Source organism: Lonchura striata, chromosome 1 (assembly GCF_046129695.1).
Source record: "Lonchura striata isolate bLonStr1 chromosome 1, bLonStr1.mat, whole genome shotgun sequence".
NCBI lineage: Eukaryota > Metazoa > Chordata > Aves > Passeriformes > Estrildidae > Lonchura > Lonchura striata.
The window spans coordinates 73,944,249-73,969,270 of NC_134603.1; the positions used below are offsets into that span (position 1 = coordinate 73,944,249).

Consider the following 25,022-nt stretch of genomic DNA (forward strand, 5'->3'; position numbering starts at 1 on the left):
GGAAATTGTGAACTGTTCCAAGTTTTACCACCAAGGATGTCTACTGCGGGCTTCCCTTCTTCCCACAAACATATGCCTCTCCTTCAAAGTCTGGGACCCTTGTATGAACAAAGCTGGCCTCCAGTTAGGTGCAGACAAGAACCAAATTCTCTGTTACAAACCTATGGTTCAGGCTTAAATGAATGTGATGTTACTCCTTCCAAGGGCACAGCTGGGTGTGTGTTATTCCCTTTTATTAGATTGACTCTAACTGTTGGTTTTGGTACTTAGCCATACAGAAAAGTGGTCTCGGTTGCCCAATTTTTTATTTATTGCTGCTTTTTTTTCTTTCTTCCTCCCAACATATTTTTCTTCACACTTGGAACACTAGTGAAGTTCTACAGTTAAGTGTAGGGAAAAGGAAAGACTGAAGACTAGGCAGCATGATGAATTGAGAGATGTTGATTAGGAATGAATACTGGCCTCTGACCTTGAATGTCAGGCTGTAGAAAGAGGCCCTCTGTGCTGCAGTTGTAACATCGTTTTGGCAGTATCTGTTACTCTGCAGTTCTGTGAGTGAAGGGAAAAATTTAAAGGCCAGTGCCTTAAAGTTAGGAAAAAAATAGCCATCTGTGTTGTCTTCCTGTAAAGGTAGATAAATTATCCTGTGAGATCAGTACATTAAACTTTGGGTACATGAAATCAGAGTTCCTTGGAGGGGACAAAAAAGATAATTGACAAAATACTTCATGTTATAAAAGGGTTTTTTTATGTCCTCTAGAAGTTTTGCTGTGATACAGAGCAAGATACATATTTCAGAGAGATAGAGATTTCTCTTTGCAGAACTGAACTTGGAAAGCAAGCATGGCTTTCATAACACTTTGCTGTAGTAAATTTCAGCTGAATGTCTTAGTATTTGAATTCTTTCGTTTTTACCAGACATTGAAAACTGTCTTTGTCATCTGCATTTTCACCCTCTGTTAAGGAGCATCTTCACTTGTTGGGAGAGGGCTGAAACTACAGAATAGACTTAAAACAAGCACGTGATAACAAGATTCATGTTGGTGAGACAACAGAGATTGAACATCTTGATGTTATTTACAGAGAGGTCGGAATGAGGGGCTGAGCAGTGGCACTCTCTCCAAGTCATCCTCTTCAGGCATGCAGAGCTGCGGAGAGGAGGAAGGCGAAGAGGGAGCAGATGCTGTGCCGCTTCCTCCGCCTATGGCAATCCAGCAACACAGTCTTCTCCAGCCCGATTCACAGGATGACAAGGTAGGAGCAGGACATGGGGGAGGCTTCACATCATGAGACAACCCCTGCACAAATTTTTCTTCTGCTTCCAAAGGTCTCGAAAATGTACATAATACAGCTTCATGGTAGACAGAAGTAATCACTTTTTCCCTCTAGACAACTTTAAAAGGGTGTTCTGTGATGAGAGCATTAATTAATTCCTTCTCTATTTTAAAAGCACAAGTGTAGAAATTTTTCTGCTAGGACTTTAAATGTGGAAATGAGCTGCTTTATGTGCTTACAGGATGATTTCCATCACTTTGGCCATATTTAGTGATTAGAGTCTAATTGTTTTATAATCATACCTTTTGTTTTTCTTGGTTTTTGTTGGGTTTTTTGGAGAGGGGGTCAGGTGAGGGCAGGGAGGGATGCCTAATAGAAATGAATTACCAAATAAGGGTAATAATTGTCTTGGTTTAACCCCAGCCAGCAGCTAAGCCCCACACAGTCACTTTTCCACTGTCCCTGGGAACTGAAGGGAAAGAGTGAAAAAACTCTTGGGTTGAAATAAAGGTAGTTTAATAGATAAAGCAAGGCAGAACAAGGAGTTAATTCACCAGTTCCCATAGACAGGCAGGTGTTCAGCTGTCCCCAGGAGAGCAGGGCTTCATCACGTGTAGTGGTGACTTGGGAAGATAAATGCCATTGTTCTAAATGTCCCCCCCTTCCTTTTTCTTCCCCCAGCTTTATATGTTGAGGATGATGGCATATGGTCTGGAACATCCCTGTGGTCAGTTAGGGTCAGCGGTCCTGACTGTGTGCCTTTCCACCTCTTTATGCCTTCCCATTCTTGTTGCTGGTGGGGTGGGGTGAGAAACAAAAAAGGCCTCTGTGCTGTGTGAGCTCTGCTCGGCAATAGCAAAAACAACCCTGAGATATCAACACTGCTTCCAGCACAAATCCAAAACATGGCCCCATACCAGCTACTGTGAAGAAATTTAACCCCATCCCAACCAAAACCAGCACATAATCCATCTGTTTTTCACAAACAAAGGCGCATTAAAATTGATGGTAAAAATTTCACACCAGTAATAAAACTTTGGATGTAGGTAGTAACTGCATGAAGAAAATCTTACTTGCATATGATCTGTTTTACTTTAATGTTATGTTGATCATACATTGAGAGAGTTTATTTAAATTTTGAACCTGGATCAGACATTTAAGGGACAAGTATCAAGTCTTGAAATAGAGGCGTTTAAAATGGAAATAATCTGGACTTGTGCAGCAAATACGCACATTGTTTTCTTGCCATTTTGCTCCTTAAAATTTTTAACCCTTGTAATGTACAGCACTGAATATTCTTAGTGAATTTTGTGATTGCTTGCTGTCTGTTCTCCATGGTGCAGATGTTATTCATAACTTTAATGGATGTTATTTATTTTTCTTTTTCTTTTTTTTTTCTTTTAAAAACACTGCCTTTCAGTGGGAATCTCACTCATTCCTAAAGCTGTCGTTTGTAGGGTCAAATGGCTGGTTCTTATACTCTGTTTGTATTCAATTCCTACATCATGTCTTCTGAATTGACAAAGTGTAACATACAAGTTGAAGAATTAATATATTGGGAAATATTCCTGAAACAAAACAAGCAAAAATAAGCCAGCCTTCAGAGCTGAGAGAATGTTTTCTTGCTAGACCAGTCTCAATTTTAGATGTAGAAATAAGATGAAAATAATGTTGGTGAAAATATGTTTAAGCTCTTGCTGATGAGCTGCCATATTTGTGTGTTCCTTCAGTGACAGAAAACAACTGATATACAAATATTTTAAAAAGTTCTACACAGAAAAATTAATTTCATTATAGACTTTTTACATAGCAAGAACACTTACATGAAGGGATATCCTTGTGAGTTAGTCTCTTCTATATTTCTGGTGCAAAGTCAGACCTGTAGCACAGTAGAGAAAGACTCTTTAAGTAGCTTTCCATCTCCAGGAAATTTTATTTTCACGTTGTGATTTAAACCCAACCAGCTACCAAGTACCACCCAGCTGCTTGCTTAGTCCCCTGCCAGTGGGATCAGGGAGAGAATGAGTCATGTAAAAGACAGAAAACATGTGGATTGAGATTAAACAAAAGCCATGCACACAAGCAAAGCTAAACAAGGAATTAATTCACTGCTTTGCATGGTCAGACAGGTGTTCAGCTATCTCCAGGAGAGCAGGCCCCAGTGTGTAATGGTGACTTGGGAAGACAAATGCCATTACTCCAAATGTCCCCCCCTTCCTCCTTCTCCCCCCCCACTTTATATACTGATCATGATGTCACATAGTCTGGAATATCCCTTTGCTCTGTTTGGGTCACCTGTTCTGGTGAGACCCCCTTGGTGTCTCCTCAGAAGCAGCCCCAGCTTCCTTGCCAGCAGGGCAGTGCAAAAAAAGCAGAAAAGGCCTTGGCTCTGTGTGAGCCCTGCTCAGCAATAACAATAACCTTGCTAATGCCCACATTATCAACACTTTTTTTAGCACAAATCCAAAATGCTGCCCCATAACAGCCACTGTGAAGAAAATTAAGTCTACCCTAGCCAAAACCAGCAAAACTTCTTAAAAGGTTAACATGCATCCACATCAGTAAATGCATGTTGGGACAGTTTTCAAAGTAGCTGAAACTACATTTGGAGAAGATTTCAGAGAAGTTAAAACTTGGTAAAGTTAATATTATACCATAATTTTTCAAAGCATGTAAATAGTGATTCTTCTGCAATGTGTTGTTATTATGCAATATTTATCCTTCATGGTGGGAGGCAAAAGGTCCTCTCATGGGGCATCCTGGGAGGTTGTGTGTGCCTCCCTGAAGTTCACACACCAAGTTCTAGCACCTAAAGTAAATGCTTTATTGGAACACAGAAGTGAGAAGCCAGAGCAAAGTTTTACCCAGGAGAAGGTAGTTGGCTCTCTTGATAGAGTACTGATTAATAAAAGGCTTGCAAACAAGTTCCCAGTTGTCTGTTTTCTGGGTGGAGTCCTTCTTCACATTCCTTCCTTGCTGGGTGGTTTCTTGGGTTGCTCAGCTACTCCTGATCACAAGGAATGTCTCCTCCTTTCTGTGACCTTAGAGATTTAGCATTCCTCTCTGCCGCCCTGCAAGAATCCTCTCCAGAGCTCCTGCTCAGTGCTGGAAACTCCCTTTGGAGTTTGCTGGGTTTCTCCTTCCCTTGCCAGCCTGCTCTGGGTCCCTAGCAGCATCTCATACCTGCATGAGCCCAGATGCTCTTTCCATCTTTTCTTTTTCAGGCAAGGGATGTGTTCTGTTCCCAGAATACATCAACAGGAAAGTCAGCAAGGAATTTTATCTATGCATCTCCTTCTTTTTCAGATCATATGGGATATAACCAGGCAGTGGAAATCACAGTTCTGAAGTTTTACCTCACATCCCACATACCCCAACAGAGCAATAAAAGAGGCCATAACCAGAACCTGATTTCAACACTGACAGTGTTTTTTAAGAGTAAGCTGAGCTCTGCATCCAAAGTGGAAACCCACATGCAGGCACAGCTGTGGAAAACCTGGTCAACAGTCAGATGTCAAGAGCATGTAAATTGCCTAAAAGACAGGCCAGCTTGTAGGATTGCTCATTTTTTGGTGTCTATGCAAACATCATGTGTTAGGCTATGCTGATTTGTCTTAATAGCACTAAATAACACAACCATTTTCTCCCCTAAGAGCTTATCTGCACATTATATGCATTCTTTCATTCAGCAAAATCATTGTGCACGTCATGGATTTACATTTGGTGGCAGTTTAAAAGTTGTTTGCATCTTATTTTTGGATAAGCAGTATTAAAAGAAAGTTTCAAGATCAGTTGTGTTAATATGAAACTAATTATTTTTGCTTTTTGTTTTCTCTTTTTGTAAATTCTGATGCAGCATTATGTTGACTTGTGTTCTGTCTCTGCTTTGGCTCAGTTCCTGTATCTTTCTGTTTAAAGTTATCTGTATTTCCTTTGCTTACCCAGCCCATTTTCCTTATTTTCCTTTCTAAGTAAGGCAAATACAAGGCAAACTACATAAAATCTGGTGGGTTTTTTTTGTTTGTTTTTTGGTTTTTTTTTTTTTTTTTTTTGTGTTTACTTATGCTTCCCATGCTTGATTTGAGCAGAATCTCTTGTATTGAGTCATTATTTGTGCTGTTTCTTTGTCTGGTTTGTTGGAAATGTTTGCAGGACAGCTTGCCCTGTGCTTCATGATGCTCACTGTTCATAATATGAAGTACAGTTCATATTACACCCTGTTTCCACTTTCCAGTTACTAAATGATAAATGTAATATGCAAACAACTCTGTTTGCAGATTACTGAGGCTGAATTTAATGGCCTTCTCCTAGAATCCTTTACTGTGAACACCTTTTACCTTCAGTTGTATCTATAAACTGGCATTTTGTAGCTTATGAGGCCAGAGATCTTCTGTGCTCTACACATACCATTGGGAAAAATGGATGGCACAAGGAATGGTGAGCTCAATTTCCCATCTGAATCTGGGCAATATACTCCAGTTCTTTTAGAAAAGTAAATGCCCCTGAGTTATTGGTGTATATTTTCTTAACATAATAATGCTTCCTCCTTTATTTCAAGTCTTCTTGATTTCTCTTAGTGTTCTTCCATTGTTGCTTTGTTTAAGCAGCAATAAAATAGGTTAACAAATAGGTTGTCCATTGGGTCAGCTCAGGCAATTTTCATAGATATTTGCCAAGAATTATCAGCAATTATATTTCCTCAACTTCTATTGCATGTAGGAACAGGAATTTATATCCCAGCATTTAACTTCTATGGGGTTTACTTGAAACTTCCAACTCCAGCTGCTCAGGTTGGAAGGGATGATCTTAGTGTAATATGACACTGACAGTACCTGTCAGGTACCTTTGTCTGACAGAGAAGTGAAGGAAGTCTCTTGATCCTTTAGCAAATACCAGACTAACGCTGGGATTCTCCTCCCTTTGTGTCCTTGCACAGACATCTTCTCGATTGTTGGTGCGGCCGACAAGCTCTGAGACGCCCAGTGCTGCAGAACTTGTCAGTGCAATTGAAGAGCTCGTCAAAAGTAAAATGGTGAGACTGACCAGCAAGTGCACATGTCTAAAGAACTTGTGTCTTCAAGTCCAAGCTTGCTATTCAAAGAAAACCTGCACATTTTATGTTGACTTGTAAAATTTACTGTCTGTTACAGAAATCACTTTGTGCATTGATGTATGGGGTCATTTTGTACAGATCCTCTTGTAAAAGAGCATTTTTTTTTTAGGTAAATGGCAATGTAGAGGAGAAAAAAGCAATAACTAAGAGGAAGAGTGAGATGAGATGATGAGATGTTGAGATGAGATGAGATGAGATGAGATGAGATGAGATGATGAGATGAGATGAGATGAGATGAGATGAGATGAGATGAGATGAGATGAGATGATGAGATGAGATGGTGGAAAATCTACTAAGTATGTCCTGTTAGTCAAAAGAAAATATCCTATTAGTAAAATGAATGCAAAGACCTAGGGTCTTAGACTAATAGACCTTTATGAGAAGAATCCCTGAAACTAAATTTATTGCAAATCTTATGAGGTTAGCAGTAAAGCAGGTAACCCTAATAACAGAAATATTTATGTTACCTAGTTGCTCTTTGAACAGCATGATAATGAAGAAATAACTAAGAGAGTAAAGGGATCATTTTGCATGTTAGTGCCTCAATCCTTGCTAACAAATTAAGTAGGAGGAATTTGTGTCAGCTTTTTTTTAGTTTTCTATGTTTTAAATTTTCCATGTTTCTGAAGATTGTCATTGGCATGTTTTAAAGTGTTCATGTTTCTGAAGATTCTCATTATATGCATAATTCCAGGAAGGCCTTTGTAATCAAAATCCAGCTTGACCTAGTCTGGGAAAAACTTCTTTGGCTGACCCTTTTTGAGATTGGACTATATAGTCTCAAGAGGTCCTTCAGCAATTCTGGATTTCCTCCAAATCTTTAAATACAGCTTTTATAGATAGCCCCCTCTTGGGCTCAATAGGAAGTGCCTTTTTGCAAACTGCAAAGAATTGCAGCATGGCAGCCCCATGTTATCAGAGGTTGATATTTTACAGGTTATTCTAAATTGAAGCAGCTTTAACTTTCAGAACTAGAAATTTTATTTTCTGTTTTCTCATTCAGAGAAAATGCCATTATTGCATAAAATAATTATTGTACTCTCTTGGATATTAACTTTGTTTTTTACTTCTTTTACACCAGCAGGGTGAATACAAAGTAATCTGTGGGAAAATTCAACAGTCTTTTGCAAATGGAAAGTTTGGTAGTCCACGTGTCTTTCAGGCTGCCTAGCAGTGGATATAAGTTAATGATCTATGCATAAAGTCCTTGTGGGAGTTGTTCTCATTTCACAATTTTAGCCAAGGTTCATCTTCCCGTGGGTTTAGGGCTGGTCATATCATTATTGGTTTTTACTTTTTGTGAGGAAAGAAAATAGATTATAGCTAAACCCCACCCTGGTGAAGTAAATGTGTCTTGCTATAAGGCTGTATCACATGCAAGGAAAATGTGATACACAGCTGTAGCTTGATCCAAGATTATGGCTTGAATTAAAGAAATACAATGAATACTTAATTAAAGATGTTCGTATTAGTTTGTCCTGTTGCTTTATCTTCTTATACAAAGATATATACAAACAGAAGCCTGTGGAGTCCATGCAGGGGAGAGAGTGTATCTGGAAGAGGATACAGGGACTTTTTTCCTAGGATCTGAACAAGCACAAAAACAACACTGGCTGTGTAGAAGTCATTATTTTCTTCACTGAGATGCTATTTTGGCTTTTTATTAAGATAACCAAAATGTCTGACAGAGAATGCCACTTCTCTTGAGTTAAAAATGTAACATCATAAAAATCTCTTTTAAAGATGTCCAATTTATTGTTGAAACTAACTTGTATAGGCCAGAAGTCAAATATGACAAATATAATTTAATCCCTGGCTGTGAGGACACATTTGTGCCCCTCCCACCACAGAAGTACTTGCTTCCTGAGCAGGAGGGTCCGACTTCCAGCCACCACTGCTCAAAGCAGTTCAGCTCCTTTTTTTTCCTGTGAAGGGAATGCTGTCATCTCAAATGTGCTTCAAAGGCTCAGTTGTCATGGAAAGACATGTTGTTGCCTGGTTTCCTGGAGGCTTGTGACTTGCTTTGCCAACATACATTGTTGATCTCCCATAGATTGCTATATACAGCAGTTTGTAATGTGTTTTATGAATAAAGGAGAACTAAATCATTGTTGCTGACTGTCTTGAATACCTTCTCAGGCTCTGGAGGACCGTCCAAGTTCCTTGTTGGTAGATCAAGGTGACAGCAGCAGTCCATCCTTCAACCCTTCAGATAACTCCCTTCTATCCTCCTCATCACCCATAGATGAGATGGAGGAAAGGAAATCCAGCTCCTTAAAAAGACGACAGTAAGACCAATTTTTTACAATTATCCTTTTTTTTTTTTTTTACAATGGCAGCAGAAGCTATTAGTCTGAAAATGGGAGGACTTGTATTAGATGTCAAACATGGTCACATTTCTCTGTGACATTCAATCTATGATTTTTAATTCTAGTCATAACTGTGTTTGACTTCTGCTGCATGTCACTCTCATTTATTTGGGAAGATGCTGATCTTTAAATGTCCAAAGGTTTATTAGGCTTGAAAAAAATTGTCATTCCCCTCCTATTCCAGTCCATGCTTAATTTCTCTATGTAGTAGTAAACTGTTACCATGGTAGGATAAAAACATGCCTTGTTTCAAATTTTTTAAACTTGTGTGTGGAAATAGCCATCCATACAGCTAAGAGTCTCCAGACCAGAGACATAATAGCATTTTATTTTAAACAACAGTTAAATTTTAATTTTAATGTCATGTTTAAGAAAAGATTTAACTTTAGATAAACAGAAGCAAGCCTTGTCCAGTTTCAAAGTCAAAGCAGTATCTTGCTAAGAACCAATGTACATTAATTCTTCCATTTCAGTTCTATCAAACATATGTGACTGCAAATATCAAAAAAGGTGTATGCCATTAATCCTCTTGAAAAATCTGTTTAATTTTTTTATATTTGTCCACCTTTTTCCTCCCACTGTAGCTATGTTTTACAGGAATTAGTGGAGACAGAGCGAGATTATGTGCGTGATCTGGGCTATGTAGTTGAGGTATGATGTTTTTAATTATCTTAATTTCGTCTTTTTTTTTTAATGTCTTACTAACTAGCTATGCTGCTTGAACCTCACTGTTTTTCAAAATGATATGCAGGAAGAGTTTTCCTTCCTGTAAGCTTTTAATATGTAAAATGCTGCATCACATTTTACTCCTTTTTTCCTGTTACTGTGTTCACCTTGTTGTTCTTTTGAGGAGTGTAGTTCTTTGCCATTTTTTTTTTAATCACTACTTCTGGCCTAATATATTACTATTATTATTATTATTGTTATTGTTATTGTTATTGTTATTATTATTATCCTAGTAAATAGTTGTTTATTTAGCACATCTAAATTTAAAAAAAAAAACATTGTACCTCAGCATACAGAGCAGTTATCCAAGATTTGAAAGTCCTCCTTCCTCTTCTACCACTAGGCTTCTCTTAGACTGCCTAGCTTCCCCTGCTGTAAAATGAGGTAACATCACACATCTCCCCTCAGTCTTCAGCTACCAACAAAATGTATTTGGAACAGTAGAAAGAATGAGCATGACAGTGAATTTTAGCCTAATAAATTTTAATTCTTATGCTCTATCTTGGAGGCAGGGAGGGAAAGAAAGATCAGCATTGTGATAGTGTTTTAACAATATTTAAAGGGTGCATTAGGAGTTTGTGAATAGACATGTTTTTGTAAATAATAATATAATTTTTGGTGAAAATGCTGGACATCAAAACATACACTTGGAATACCAAAACTAGGCCTGGCTATATAGGCATAGAACTATTGGGGGGTAGAAAAGAAGGAATAGAATTGCATGAATATTACAAAATTTAAAAACACTCCAAATCTGCTCAGTGAGACAGCTGTGTAGACACCAAAACTAAGATGAAACTATGGGCAAATGTAAGAGGAACTTTATTGCAGCAAGAATGATTGCTAACAGAATTGATTTTTAATTTTTATGTGTTTGGCTTGCTCATACTGCAAGCAGTAGTCCATGTAATGCAGTCCCATGGGCAGTTTCCTCCTCAGTGCACTTTGGTGTGGGGTTAGTGTGAGTGAAATATGAGACACAGAGCAAAGCAGCATAGAAGCTGCAGCATAAAAGGTTCTGACATTTCAGGCTGTAAGGAGAAGGGCTGTGGAAGTTTCCTTCATGCTCCAAGCCTGTTCACACAGGCTAAATTAGAATGAATTAATTTTGCTAGCACTGTTGTGTAGACAGCCTCACCTCTGTTTGTGATACTTTGTGTCTGTGCTTTATGTTATGCTGTGTTTTAGAACCGTTTTCTGATTTCGCTTTGTGTCTCAAGTGCTTGATGCCATTGGACATCTTCTGGGAAAAGGGGGATTAAAAGACAACTTGCTTTTTTTTTTAACTAAGAATGTTCACAGCAATTTCACTTGGGCTGTTGCAGGGTTATATGGCACTTATGAAGGAAGATGGTGTACCTGATGATATGAAAGGCAAAGACAAGATTGTATTTGGAAACATTCACCAGATTTATGATTGGCACAGAGAGTACGTATTGTACCTAAAAAATATTAGACTGACTTTAGGAATTATTTCCTCAGATATTCAGATACAAGGTAAATGCAGTTGGTTTTGTGCTTTGAGTTGTAGAAAATGTAACTTCAGCTTACAAATGTTTGTATGTTGGTGTGATGATTTGCTCTAAAGAAGGATGCATATATATATATATATATATATATATATATATATATATATATATATATATATATAGCAAGTACTTCAACTGAGGATCTCTAATATTGACAGAACTTTGTACATTGCTTTCTCTCTAACAATACAGCCTTAAGAATTTGTTAGGGGTGGTTAGCAAGACAATATTAGCATCTCAAGCATCAATATATATGAAATTTAATATTTTTTTTTAGTGAATGCCAGGGTTTTTTTTAATCTTGGCATGGATTTGGCACATCCTTTTAAAAATCTATATTGAAATATTATACTGTTACCATTGTCAGTTTGGACATAGTTTAATATCCAATGCTGCTAATAGGGGACACAAAAGTGTCTTGCCTTGCAGTAAGGCCAGTCTGCTTTGCAATTACCTGTTGCTATAATGCGTAGTGTCAGAAAAAAAGTATTTATTCTGTTTATGTTCAGCTTCTTTTTAGGAGAGTTGGAGAAGTGCCTTGAAGATCCAGAAAAGCTGGGATCCCTGTTTGTTAAACATGTAAGTGCAAATGTCTTTTTTGGCAAACTCTATTGCTGCTACTGGCCAACATGATTGACTATTAAGTACAACACAATTAGGAAAGTGCTGTACAGTGTTTTTCACCTGTAAGAGGTGGAGAGATAGCTTTTAAGAGCTTACAAATAGAAGAAGTAAATGTTTTAGTCTTTCTCTAGGCCCCATTTCTCTATTCAGTTACACTTCAGTGCAAGGGAATCATAATTTCATATGACGCCTGCCTTCTAATCCCAGGTATCCATGCAATAGCATAGAATATAAGAAATAAAAATAGGAAAGAGGCTCATTCTTCTACCGGTTTGAACGTGTTCTAGTTCTATATCCTTTCCCCTTCTGAGCATTTGTTGCCGGCAAAGTGGGAAACCTGTAGGGAGTAGCTGTCCCTGTTGCTGATTGCTGTTTTACTTTCTCCTGGTATTTGTAATTGAGTTGTCTTTGAAAGGCACCTTTACCACTTCAGATGGAAAGGCAAGCTGTGATGCTATTACAGCATCCTCTAGCAAAACCCTGTCAGCTAGAACACAATGATTCAGTTCCTGTTCTTAATCTGTGTCCTTTCCAATCTCCATCTTATTTTTTCATTTCTTCCTTACCATTTATCTTCACTGGTCAGTATTCTGTAAGCCTCTGAGAAGCAAAGCCTTTAACCCCAAACAAATCATAGCACGGTGATGGGAAAGATTTTGGAGTACTTCTTACCCAGCAATGTCAGTAATCAAGAATAAATCTTAAAGGCAGAGGTTATTTCCTCTCTCTTTTTTCTGTTGCTTTGGTGTTAAAAGCACATGCACAAGATAAAGGATCAGAGTTAAAAAATGCTAGTGCCTTCATTTCTAGGCTTCATCACCTACATCCCCATCCAAACTCCAGTAGGACGCCCAATACTAAATAAAAGACATGAAAGTTTTCTCCTAACTGTTCTGTACATGTGAACAGGAGGAGGTAATTATTCTAATAAATTCCAATAATAATCACATTATTAAAATGGAATAAAAAATACTATCTTTCAAAGGCTCCATTACAGCATCACTGAATGGTTAAGGTTGGAAGGGATCACTGTGGGGTCATCTTGTCGAACCTTCCATGGCTCTTGGTAAAAAGAAAAATAGAACCATTATTATGCTTAACTTTATTGTGGAACCTGCTGAGCTATCATCTCTGAACTCCTGTCAATTCAGGACGATTTACAGCTGTGGGAATTTTTTTCACTTTTTTTGCCTTTGTAAAATCATAATGATGTTACCAAATAAATGTGTTTTCAGATCTGTAAGTTCTGCATATGTAACTGCTTTTTTTCCTTAAAGGGATCTTTTCAAGTTAATACATATGAACTGCTGTACTTCTTAAAGTAATACTTCATTTTAATCTGGCATGTGTTTTTCTTGATAGTGATGTATCATTTTGTGTCTTTGTTCCTCTAGGAGAGAAGGTTGCACATGTACATAGTTTACTGCCAAAACAAACCAAAGTCTGAGCACATTGTCTCAGAATACATTGATACGTTTTTTGAGGTAAGTTCATGAGAGAGGATATCGGAGGTGAAGGATTATCAAATCTGTTGATCAACCCAGAAAAAAGCCCCAAAAAAATGCAGCAGATATTGTTGTTAATGTTTTAAATTACAATTTTTTGCCATTTCTGTTTTGATTTCTCAAATCTGATATAGACTCCTAGAGATGAAAACTAAGGGTTAGGTATAATAAATTAATCAGTAGTCTTATCCTTAGTAGGCTTAAGCGACCAGTGCATTTTAATGGAATGGCAGTTCTGGATAAGCAGAGGTCACTGTTGAAAATAAGCTATATACAGCGTATGACTCAAAAATTACATTTCGCTGGGAAGCCTTGTCAAGAAAAACATGAAAGATGCTTGCAGAAGGGAATACCTTGGGAGCAACAGTGATTAGGGGAAGGAGTCCAGCTTTTGCTAACTGAAGATTAGATTATTTTCTGACTTTTGCCAATTTCTGATGTGATAGCAATTAATACTGATATATCCTTGTTTTATAAATATATATTTATCTCCATATACTGATACATATGCTGTGTTTCTAACTCAACAAAACAAAAGTTCTTCTAACAGAACAAACAAAAATGTTTGTTTTACAACTCTAAGGATCTAAAGCAACGCCTGGGCCACAGACTTCAGCTCACAGACTTGCTAATAAAACCTGTGCAGAGAATTATGAAATACCAGCTGTTACTAAAGGTAAAGTGATGTTGAGATGAATGAGTTGTGTTAATAGATATGTTATAGATGTGTTAACAGATAGGTTTTCGTTTCTAATTAATGCTGATGTTTTTCTATGCCTTTGCCTAGCAACCCAGATTTGTAAGCAATGACATATGATTATTTTCTGAGCACATTGCGATAGTTATAAAAATTGCAGTAGATGGCTTTGGCAGAAATTTATTTTTTCTTTTAACAGTTAAAGACCAAATGTTTAGGCATGGAAATGTTTAAAATCTGTACCAATGTCATAGGAATGGGAGAAGGAACTCTCAAATGTGTTTAGATGTAAACATGATACAAGTTGTTGGCACTCATCACAGCTTTTCCAGCTATACCTGCAACTACTTTGGTATCACATAAGTGTTTGCTGAAGAGCAACACTGTGTACCACAGAGGTCATTGCCTTAGCATATGTTTTTGTATGAGTTAAATCAAGTTCAGTGTATTCTGCAGTCTGTTATATTCTGATAACATCAATTCAGATTTTCTAAGATTTCTTGTTGATGATTAATGAGAAAAGAAATATTACTCAAATTTTTTTCTTTTTCAGGACTTCCTCAAGTATTCTAAAAAAGCTAATCTTGACACAACAGAACTAGAGGTACTTGAGACATTTTCTCTTAGTGATATGAGTTATTTTAGCTCAGAACTTCTCTTGTTTTGGCAGAGTCACTTTCCTTTTCTGATCTTCCTGAGAAAGTGATTATAAGTGTTTACTTCTTGCATTTCTGTTCTAAAGCAGCCATATAAAATAAAACAAAATTTTATGCTGCTAATTCATTTGGAAAATAATGGAAAGACTTTTTATTTGTCTTGAACAGAAAGCTGTAGAGGTCATGTGTATAGTACCAAAACGGTGTAATGACATGATGAATGTTGGCCGCCTGCAAGGATTTGATGTAAGTTGGCTGGAGTTTTGCTTAGAGATTTTATCAGGTTCTCTAGAAATTAATCACTAATATTGTGGGGAGCAATGTGTACAGTGTTTCTTCACTGTCTGGATAGCTGGTGCAAAAAGCAGTAAATCAAAAATCAAGTTTTTGCCCTGCCAAGGACCTTTTCCAGGTAGTGTACCTGCTGTGTCAATCACATTAGGTAAAGCCCTTCTGCAAAGTCAAGAAAGGGCCAGTCTTACTACAGTTCCTTGTTGGATAAAGGCTTGCAAAATAGTGAAATAATCAGTTATCAGCAGGTGAGCAGATCTGACTTCAGTAGTGTAGACAAAGGAGGAGTCACTAAGGTCAATCCTGTGCTTGAGGCAACTGTAGCCCTCCCTGTTTTGCTAAGTCTAGAAGAGATGAAAATCAGCTACTGAAGCAAGATGCATCAGCCAGGCCATAGTCACATGTTCTACTTGCCAAGCTCTTTATATTCTGTGATGCAGACATGAACTTGAAATCTGCCCCCACTCAGCATCCTGGAAGATTATATGAGTAACTGATGGAGTTATTCAGAATAGAGAAATGAAAGCCTTAGTGTTCCAAGCCTCAAAATGCAGAATGAATTGAAAAGGGTAGAGTGGATTTTTGGGGTTTGGTCTGGGGTTTTTTTGTTTGGTTTGGTTTGGGGGTTTTTTGTGTGTAGTTCTTTTTTCTTTTTGATGTTTGGGGTTTTTTTTGAGAAAGCACACAAGAATATCTTGTGTATAGGAGAAGTGAATATATAGTGGTCAATGACAGTTGCAAAGTGGGAAATACACAAATCTATTTGTCATGAACATGTGCTCAAAAAGGTTGATTGGGAAAAGAAACAAAGAACTTCACTAAATGTGGGTTTTTTTGCCTCTGTGTTTAGGGTAAAATTGTAGCCCAGGGTAAGCTCCTGCTCCAGGACACATTCTTGGTTACAGACCAGGATGCAGGACTTCTACCACGCTGCAAGGAGAGACGGGTCTTCCTGTTTGAGCAGATTGTCATTTTCAGTGAGCTGCTAGATAAAAAGAAAGGTTTCTCCATGCCCGGATTCTTGTTTAAAAACAGTATCAAGGTAACTGTTGTGTGTGAGTCTTTTGTGTCTCCTGCACAAACTCTGCTAAGGTAACAGTTTCTCATTCTGTGGGCAGTCAGGAGTGACATCTAGGTGTGCAACCATAGAGCACAATGATATGTCAGTCATTTCCTGAAATTAATTCCTACCCAATCTGTTCTCACTTTAATGTTAAGTGGAGATCTTCGGATCCCAGTACTCTGATGCCTCCTGCATAAAGCATATCAAAGCAGATGTTCTGGCACAAAGTGCTGGAGAGGTATTCACAAAGTTTAGTTTTCAGCTCTGTGCTGTGTATACACCACATTGCAAAGTCATTGCAAGTAGAGATAATAACTTCTTGTATCCTTTCCAATACCCAAATATGTAGATAACATGTAAGTAGTGCGACTTTTTTAGATATGTCAGTTCTTCCTCAAACAAAAGGAAGTGTTTCCCCACTTTAGGTTTTCCTTAGAAAACCTGATAATATTAGGACTCAGCAGCCCTCACAAGGTGTCTTGGGTGGACCCTGCTTCCCCTAATTCACCTTAGTGCTCTGCCTGCCACTTGAACCTGTTTATAACTCTGGCTCAACAGCCAGGTCCAAGGCATTGCTGTAACTGCAGCTTAAGCCTTTAGTGGGGGCCAGTGGTAGAGAGCGCTCCACAGCATTTTAACTATTCTGAAAGGAAAGTGAGGGATGGAGAATATTGTGCCATGCTGACCTGATGGAGTTGGTTCAGGCACAGTGTGTCAGTAAGCTGTACACTAATTCTTAGTTTACTGGAATGAAGTCACTTCATTTCATGGTATTATTTTACTACAGGAACAAGTGGTTATCATTTAAAGATCTGACTCTAAACTCCTAAGGAAGAGATTTCGAAGGTATGTTTCCCATGAAATACATGTTTGTTTGGTTTTTTCATGAAGGTGAGTTGCCTTTCTCTGGAGGAAAATGTGGACAGTGATCCATGCAAATTTGCACTAACATCAAGAACAGGTGATGTCACAGAGACCTTTATTTTGCATTCTGCCAGTCCGGGAGTTCGCCAGTTATGGATCCATGAAATTAACCAAATTTTGGAAAACCAGCGCAACTTCTTAAATGGTAAATTATTTTCTTTTACTGAATGTTCGTAATTGGATGACTTTTCTCTTATCCCTTTTTTCTTGGCTTTGAAATGTTTTGCAAGTTGCCTTTTTCCTCAGCTAATACAGAAAAGTTGGGGGATATATGCCACATTTCTGCTTCAGAACAGATGCTTGCATTTATTATAAGAGTGGTAGTCTGAATTTACATGGTGTTCTCTTGGTGAAATTTTCCAAATGTTTTGTAGGAGTGAATCAAGATAAGTGCCGTCCATTGAGAGCTTGTGTACCGCTTTTAAGCAACTGCAAGCCTTTAAAGGCTAAACCCAAGTGGAATTTTAAGCATCTATTCAGAATATGTTTTGCTTCTATTATTTTGGTGGCCGTTGTTGCATCTTACTGTGGCAGCAACATTCAGATTCTGCAGGAGAAAAGTAGAAGGTTGTATTGTCTGTTGTTACACTAAAAGGTTCTTGCTCTATTTTTATATCTATCAGTTGTTGTCCCAACCTAGATTTTTTTAAACAGTTGTAATGAGTAACAAGCAGAGAATATGGAGTGACACCTGTTTTTTCTCAACTTGACTGCTGGCTGACAGTGTGATCCTAGAGGAAAACATCTTCTTTTCAGATTTTTAATCTTTAATATAGGTAGATAGAGCAGGTCATGAAGGTTCGATACAGAAAAGTGACTTGAAGTCTGTGGCATCTTTCCACTGCTAAGGAAATTTATTTGAACAGCACTCCCCTTTTTGCCAGTAGACATGTCTGTTTTAAACTGTTCCTGTTCCCTTTCCTGCCCCCTTTCCCCTGATCGCCTCTCCCCTCACCCCCACTGCAGCCTTGACGTCCCCGATCGAGTACCAGAGGAACCACAGCAGTGGTGGAGGCAGCGGCGGGAGCAGCAGCGGTAACAGCGGCGGCCCCAGCAGCTGTAGTGGCATCCCCAGTTCCAGCCGTAGCCGGCCATCCCGGATCCCCCAGCCTGTCAGACACCATTCCCCAGTCCTGGTCTCCTCTGCAGTCTCGGCCCAAGCAGAGGCAGACAAGATGTCAGGTATGTCCTTTCACAATCACTCCCTGCCACACTACAACACCTCTTTAGAATCTGGCCTGAGCCAGCCAGACAGGCACCCTCCCAGTGCAGAGCCGGATGGTCCTCAGAGAGAAGCTGAACAGATTCCCAAGATGAAAGTTATTGAAAGTCCCAGGAAGACAGCAGGAAACATTTCTGGCTCAGCTGATGGAGCCCAGAAAGACTCACGTGGACTCTCAGAGGACAGTCGAACAAGAAACAGCATAGGATCACTGACGCTTGGGAAGCCAAGGCCAGGAGCCATCTCTCCAATGAACTCTCCTCTGTCTACGACTTTCCCTTCTCCTTTTGGCAAGGAAACCTTTCCACCCAGCAGCCCCCTGCAGAAGGGCTCCTTTTGGAGCTCCATCCCAGCATCCCCTGCCAGCCGCCCTGGCTCCTTCACTTTCCCCGGGGACAATGACTCCCTGCAGCGGCAGGTCCACCGCCATTCCTCACACACCAAGGACACAGACCGCATGAGCACATGCTCCTCGACCAGCGAGCAGTCAGTTCACTCCACCCAGAGTAATGGGGTAAGAGCGGAGCACCTCTGTCCTGCGACCTCTTCTAAAATCTTCCTTGCTCCCTTTCTGTGCGTTGCCATCATTCTCCGTACTAACTTCTGGCTCTCTGGTGCTGTACTGCTCTGAAATAATCAACCGTTCCAGTATCTCCTGCGCATTAAAAAGCCAAGAGCATCTACCTCTGTGTGTGTATACATGCGAACATGGCTATGTGTACAGACACAAAAGCAACTGCTAACATTAGATGCAATTTCTGCCTCTGCTGAAAATATAGATCACTAGGCTGATATCTACTAACTTGCTGTCCTTGCTTTTTTCATCTCTAATTTGAAGGCACATAATTAACATGCTGAAGCGTGGCAGCCAGAGCACCTTGGGATATGCATTGTGCCAGCACTTAAATCTGACTTCAGGATTTTGGCAGATTGCCTTGGGGCTCTTTTCCCTTTCACGCAGAAATTTGCCGCCATTGTCCTCTTGAGTTTTAACTTTGTGGAGACATCTACGTTCCCTGGGCTGCTTGAGTTTTATTTTTTTATTAATTTATTTTTCCGCCCCTCTCCTTTCAGGCATAGTTGTTACACATCAATCTCTTTTTAAATCCTGTGTTTGATCAAGGAAGCTTTCTGCAATCCACTCAAAATAGGCCAACAAAACCTAGCGACAATAATCCTACTTCTACTACAACCAAAACAATTACCCACTCCACTTGTCTTTTCTCCTCTGTAAGAAGAACTGGTTTCGGTTTTCTGGAGATTCAGCCTCTTGGTGTGTTTGTGCAGAAATCCGGGCTGTCAACAGAATCTACATTATCTCTAATAACATCCACCATGAAAGCAACACAGCCATCACAGGGGCATGTGCAAATAGAAAGCAAAAATGTTGAGGCATTTGCCATGGAGGTGGTAGACAGGTTATGGTGCCTTTCTTTTTAAACTCACATTTGATTTTTCTCTCACTAAGCATTGTGTTCATGAATGTTTGTTTTTCTACTCTCTCACAAATGGTATGCAATACCAGTTTTGCAAATCACCTAACTTGCTGGACCTCGTTTAAATGCATGTGTTTCTTTATAGAACTGTTTAACACACAAAGCTTTCTTGACTTCTTAGTTCTTACACTTATTTTTATAATAGCTTCAGAAGAAAAAAGTTATGCTTTGCATGTTTTGTATTTTTATTCTGATCTTCCTTCAGCTTTTTATGTGGTTTAGCTCTGTCTTATGTTTATCTTCAGTCTAGCAAAATGTGATGTGATGTAATGCAATGCAAAATCTGTGGTAATTTGAATATTTTGCATTCACTGCATAGTATGTGAATCAAGATGGTGGTACTTGCATAATACTAATTCAGGTTGCTGCATCAAAAAAAGAGAAGGAGAAAGATGAGATGGCACTGAGTTTTCAAAACATTTGGATTTTGACACAATCTCAGCAAAGACACCATTGCTTGTTTTTATCTCACTGTAAAATGTAATGTTAGAATGCATGCATTCTGCTTCACAGCTACATAGCTTTTTTATTTGGTAATTGAGATGGGCCATAAGTCCTCATTTATAACCTCATTTCTATGCCAGTCATCAGGATTCCACACCACATTGAACAAGTTGGAGAAAATGGGTTGTGAAGATTTATTTTAATTTAACCATTTTTGTATGTATATACACATGCACATATGGCTGTGGTCAATTACTTAAGGAAAAATTACATCTAAGAAGAAAAAGGAGTAAGTTTTGGTAGCTGAGAAATATGGGAGGATTTTATATTTTTTTTGTAGATCCTCCTCTAATCCCATAGTTGAGGTCAGTGACGACCAGAAGTACTTTCAGTAAGACAACATTACTGTGCAAGAATAATTACTTCCTTGAAATGCAAAAGGAAAGGCTATCTTTCCATGATGAGAATGAATTCTGGTGTAAACACATTCTCAGGAGCATTTGTCACTTAGTAATTACCAGACAGTTGTTTATTTAACAGATTTAACTGTCCCTTTTGAACATAAGAAATATTCAGAGTTTATTGTGATCCTTCAAGACTTAAATGTCAGAAAGAAATGTTGTTATAGAAAGGTCAGTCTTGCAGTTACACAAATTCTACTGTATCCTAAGAAACAGTATGTTCAGGAATAGTGTGTAGGGTAAGGTTTGAGGCTTAGTTTGATGTTGCAACTTTTCCTTCATCTTTCCCTGTAAGTCCAACAGGAGGAGTCAACAAAAGCTGCTTTCTTGAAGAGAGTTGTTTTTCATCTAGGTAAAAGAATGTAGCAAGTTGTCACCCTAATTTAAATAATGACTGAAAATGAGACTTAATTTATTTTGTTCAGCTGTTCCAGTTTGCCTGAATCATAGAAAGGACTTGTTAATTCAAAAGGCCATGCGGGCTGTCCTCTAAATGAGAAAAAATTAGCTCTCCCACTAGAAATACAGCATCTGAAATTAATACAAATAGCCTTTAGTAGAGTTAAAATCCACATTGAGATCTTTCTCACTGAGGTGGCATATGCTTCATGATTTTAATATGGCAAAAAAAGAAGATTTGAGTCACTCCTTTGAATATAACAGTCCAGCTAGAATAACATGTACAGAGTCACTGGCATTCCAAGCATCAGGGTGTTAAACATGCTATGAAATTAGTATTCTGAGACTGTTCCATTCCAAATGTCTTGGTTTCTCAGCCAGAGTCCTCAGGGAAACACAGGCACAGAGGGGTGGAGTGACTTATTCAAGGCCTTTAGCAGATTGCAAGAGAACACAGTGTTTGGGGCTCCCAGTGCACCATGCTGTTAACTGAATCCCCCTGTATCTCCTCAATATTTGAGAAATATTTGACAGTTTTGAGAAAAAAATAAAAAGATGCTGTTTTAATCCTGTATGCCAAGCCTTCCACTGGCAACTAGCATGAGTGGTACTACTGGGGTTCTGCTCTATAAGCAATAGAAGTACCCAGGACATGGGTACTCATTTCCTTCTTCAGCTTGGCTTCTGCTGAGCCATAGTGAGCCCTCACTGGCACTGAGTGACCTGAAACAGTTTGAAGTAAGAACAGAGACAATAGACAGGAGCACACACACTTCATGCTACTTCATTAATAGGCCATTCACCTTGGTTTTAACTTGTTCCAAGAAAGAAATAATTACTGAGGGAGTAGGTTGTGTCATCTGATAATAGTTTTCACACTTAGATTTATTAAACCTTGTATAAGGAATAGATGAAAATGGACAAAGTAAGACATACTTCTAAAAAATACTAATTTCCAGTAGGTTCATTGTCAGAAGTAGGCTTTTTGTTCTGAAAGTAGTATGATTTTGAACGTACACGTTCTCAGCCATAATTAGCTTTCCACAAATGCTTGCTGGGGAAATGAACAAAATCATTTTTTCAATCAACAGTAGTTGAAAGTGTATGATAAATAGGTAACAACACTCAGCTATCTTAGTCACTAATAATTTAGAAGGGATTCTTACAGTTTAGGGGGTCTATTTGACCATCAAATTAATAATTTCTTATTTCAGTAATTTAATTCATCTTCTGCATTTAAAAGAATAACCTCATCATACAGATGCAACCAGAGATGAGTCTTGTGGTTTTAAGAGATGCTGTCAAAACCCTGTTCTGTTCTTTCACAGCTTGTCATGCTTTGTGTGCAGAAGGCCAGTGTCTGAGATCTGGCAAGTAGGCTAGGAAAGACTACGTGTATTTTTCATTGCTGGAGTTTCCAGTGATTATGAGCTAATGACTGATTTTGAAACTGAACTTACAAGACCATGAAAAACTGTCTTACTGTACTGTAGTTTTCATGCCTGATGAAGATGCAAGGTTCAGTGTCTGAGTTTGAAAGAAAGACAAGTTGAGATTTGTGAATAAACTGACTCCCAGTTAACAAAAATTATATTAACTGTATTTGGAATAAATTTGTGCAGCAGCAGTCCATAAAGATGTTCAAATATCAGACAAATGCACAAGATAAACAGACACAGGCAGCTGTAAAAGAGAAAACATTGCTTTTTGCTTTGACTGCAGTTTAAACCAGGTGGATTAGGTAGGTAATTTAGCAGGCCAAGAACAGCCTGTTCTCTTCATGAATTTTAAATTTTATTCCTTTTTTTTTTTTTCCCTGTTCTCTCTGCTTCTGATTGACACTTGCAGAGTGAAAGTAGCAGCAGTAGCAATATCTCCACCATGCTGGTGACACACGATTACACGGCAGTGAAGGAGGATGAGATAAATGTCTACCAAGGAGAGGTCGTGCAGATTCTAGCCAGCAACCAACAGAACATGTTTTTGGTGTTCAGAGCCGCCACTGATCAGTGCCCCGCAGCCGAGGGCTGGATTCCCGGCTATGTCTTGGGGCATACCAGTGCAGTCATCATTGACAACCCTGATGGAACCATCAAGTGAGTGCCTGGATGTGTGTAGAAGGGGAGGAAGGAAGAAATCTTCTAATTTACAGAAGGCTTTGAAACCTTTAAGGCCAAAAGTTGATGTGATCATGGAGAAATAAATGAACGACAAGCAGAATGAGTACTTGAGAGGTCCCTTAGCAACTGTCAAAATACAAACTAGTAAAAAAGATCCCAGAAGCACATATTCTTTATTAAAAAGTTGCAATAGCCTAATCTTCTGGGAAAAGAATGCCTTATCTAAGACCAGAAATAATTTGTTTCAACTTGTTTATTTAATAGAATGAGTTGCCAGTCTAGACACCTCTGTCTAGGAAAACAGGGAATGTTTGTTAAAATAAAACAAGATTTTAGAGTTCCTAGATACCTGCTTTAAGCCACAAACCTATTGAAAATGACTGTATCCTAGGAATGACTCCAATATTTGCCATGGAAGAAATTGTATCAAAGTTTGAATTTTGTGTAAAGCTTTTGTAGGGCTGCATTTGGTATGGGCTTCATACTGGTTGTTACTCAGTTTGATTGACAGTTTGCTTTTTCATATAGAGAGTTTATCATTTGAGCAATGATTTCAAGGAATACTGAACTTCAGACTACATTGCTAGTTTGTTCACAGTTTTAGTCAAGGGTGGCATCCCTTATGGAATACAGAATGTATTTCATTTTACTATACTATAGTACATAGAAATAACATTTTGACATGCTTTTCCAATGCCACATGAAATTAGATAGTATAGGCCATAACAGGGAGTTGAATATAGTTGATCAGAGTTTCATATTCTGTGTTCAGGAAGTCAACATCTTGGCACACAGCACTCCGATTAAGGAAGAAATCTGAGAAAAAAGATAAAGACGGCAAAAGGGAAGGCAAGCTAGAAAATGGTTATCGCAAATCCCGAGAAGGACTTGCCAACAAGGTTTCTGTAAAAGTAAGTGTTCCAAGATGTCGTTTCCAAAAGAAGTTGGGTTGGGATTTCTTTAAAAGTAGCTTCTGTCAGGACTTCACAAGAAGGAATCAAAGGTAGCAGTGGCTTTAGTGGACAGTTTCTGCCAAATCTGAGAAGAGGAAGTTAGAACCTTCAAACCTGAAAGCATCATACAAAAAAAAAAAAAAAGATACTGCAAAAAGAATAGAGTGGTGTAGAAATTGCGGTATTCATATGTTTCTTGGATTTTGTGGATATAGCTAACTTTGATCCATCTCTTTGCTTGGTTTTCTACCATTCTTTAAGTTATTATAAGATTATCAGGACATTAATTCTTTAATTTCTCCTTTCCAGCTTCTTAACCCCAATTACATTTATGATGGTAAGTTGCTTTAATTTTTAAAAGTTTCAGTCAATAAATTTGATTAAAACATTATTTGCTTGATATGAATTATGTCAAGAACTGAGTACTTTCTACAAAAATATAGATGGGCTCTTTTTAGATAAGGTAGAATGAAATATGTCATATTTCTTTTTTAAGATGCAAGAAACACTTTTTTGTTCACAAGTCCAAAACAATTGGACACAAGGACCACAATAAAACACAAGGACCATGTGATGTGTTCTGTGTGGAAGTGGGGCCTTGCTGAATTTGCAGAGGCCAGGAGTTGGAACTGCTCCAAGGGCAGGGCCTATATACACCTTGGGAATCTAAAGTACTACTTTATCTAATGGAAAACAATGCAAGGAGTAGAAATTAAATGTATTTGCTTCAGTTTACCTAATGCCATTAATTCTCTTTTTCCAGTTCCCCCAGAGTTTATAATTCCATTGAGTGAGGTAACATGTGAGACAGGAGAGACCATCGTGCTTAGGTGTAAAGTCTGTGGTCGCCCCAAGGCTTCAGTTACTTGGAAAGGTCCTGATCATAATACACTGAGCAATGACGGTCATCACAGCATTTCCTACAGGTAATTTGTGTCACATTCAGGAGGAACTGCTGGAACTGTTACATTTTTAATTTGCACCCCTGGTGTGGGACAGCTTGAGGCTTTGAGGCATGAGGATAGGGTTGCTCTCAGACAGAGATATATCATCACTGAGATTTTCCAGAAGTGGTGTGTAACTTCTGCATGTGGCTAGGGTAACAAAATGTTATAATCAGTTAATTTTTAAAAACAAAATAAATCTGCTTTTTCT

At 38.5% G+C, this 25,022-nt stretch overlaps 1 protein-coding gene across 3 annotated transcripts in view; it reads left to right on the top strand.

The window, feature by feature from the left end:
- The window catches only part of TRIO (trio Rho guanine nucleotide exchange factor), a 247,541-nt gene that overhangs the window by 213,459 nt on the left and 9,060 nt on the right, over positions 1-25,022 (top strand). The window contains exons 36-52 of one of the 3 annotated variants that reach the window (XM_021528950.2): positions 1,084-1,254; positions 6,212-6,307; positions 8,528-8,676; positions 9,342-9,408; positions 10,809-10,912; positions 11,522-11,591; positions 13,031-13,120; positions 13,725-13,817; positions 14,392-14,442; positions 14,663-14,740; positions 15,636-15,827; positions 16,740-16,917; positions 17,739-18,508; positions 22,643-22,890; positions 23,687-23,825; positions 24,177-24,204; positions 24,631-24,793. In XM_021528950.2, the coding sequence (XP_021384625.2) occupies positions 1,084-1,254; positions 6,212-6,307; positions 8,528-8,676; positions 9,342-9,408; positions 10,809-10,912; positions 11,522-11,591; positions 13,031-13,120; positions 13,725-13,817; positions 14,392-14,442; positions 14,663-14,740; positions 15,636-15,827; positions 16,740-16,917; positions 17,739-18,508; positions 22,643-22,890; positions 23,687-23,825; positions 24,177-24,204; positions 24,631-24,793 (2,687 nt within the window). Of the gene's footprint in view, positions 1-1,083; positions 1,255-6,211; positions 6,308-8,527; positions 8,677-9,341; positions 9,409-10,808; positions 10,913-11,521; positions 11,592-13,030; positions 13,121-13,724; positions 13,818-14,391; positions 14,443-14,662; positions 14,741-15,635; positions 15,828-16,739; positions 16,918-17,738; positions 18,509-22,642; positions 22,891-23,686; positions 23,826-24,176; positions 24,205-24,630; positions 24,794-25,022 lie in introns of those variants that run through there. The other 2 variants (XM_021528952.2, XM_021528953.2) reach the window with 2 other exon arrangements.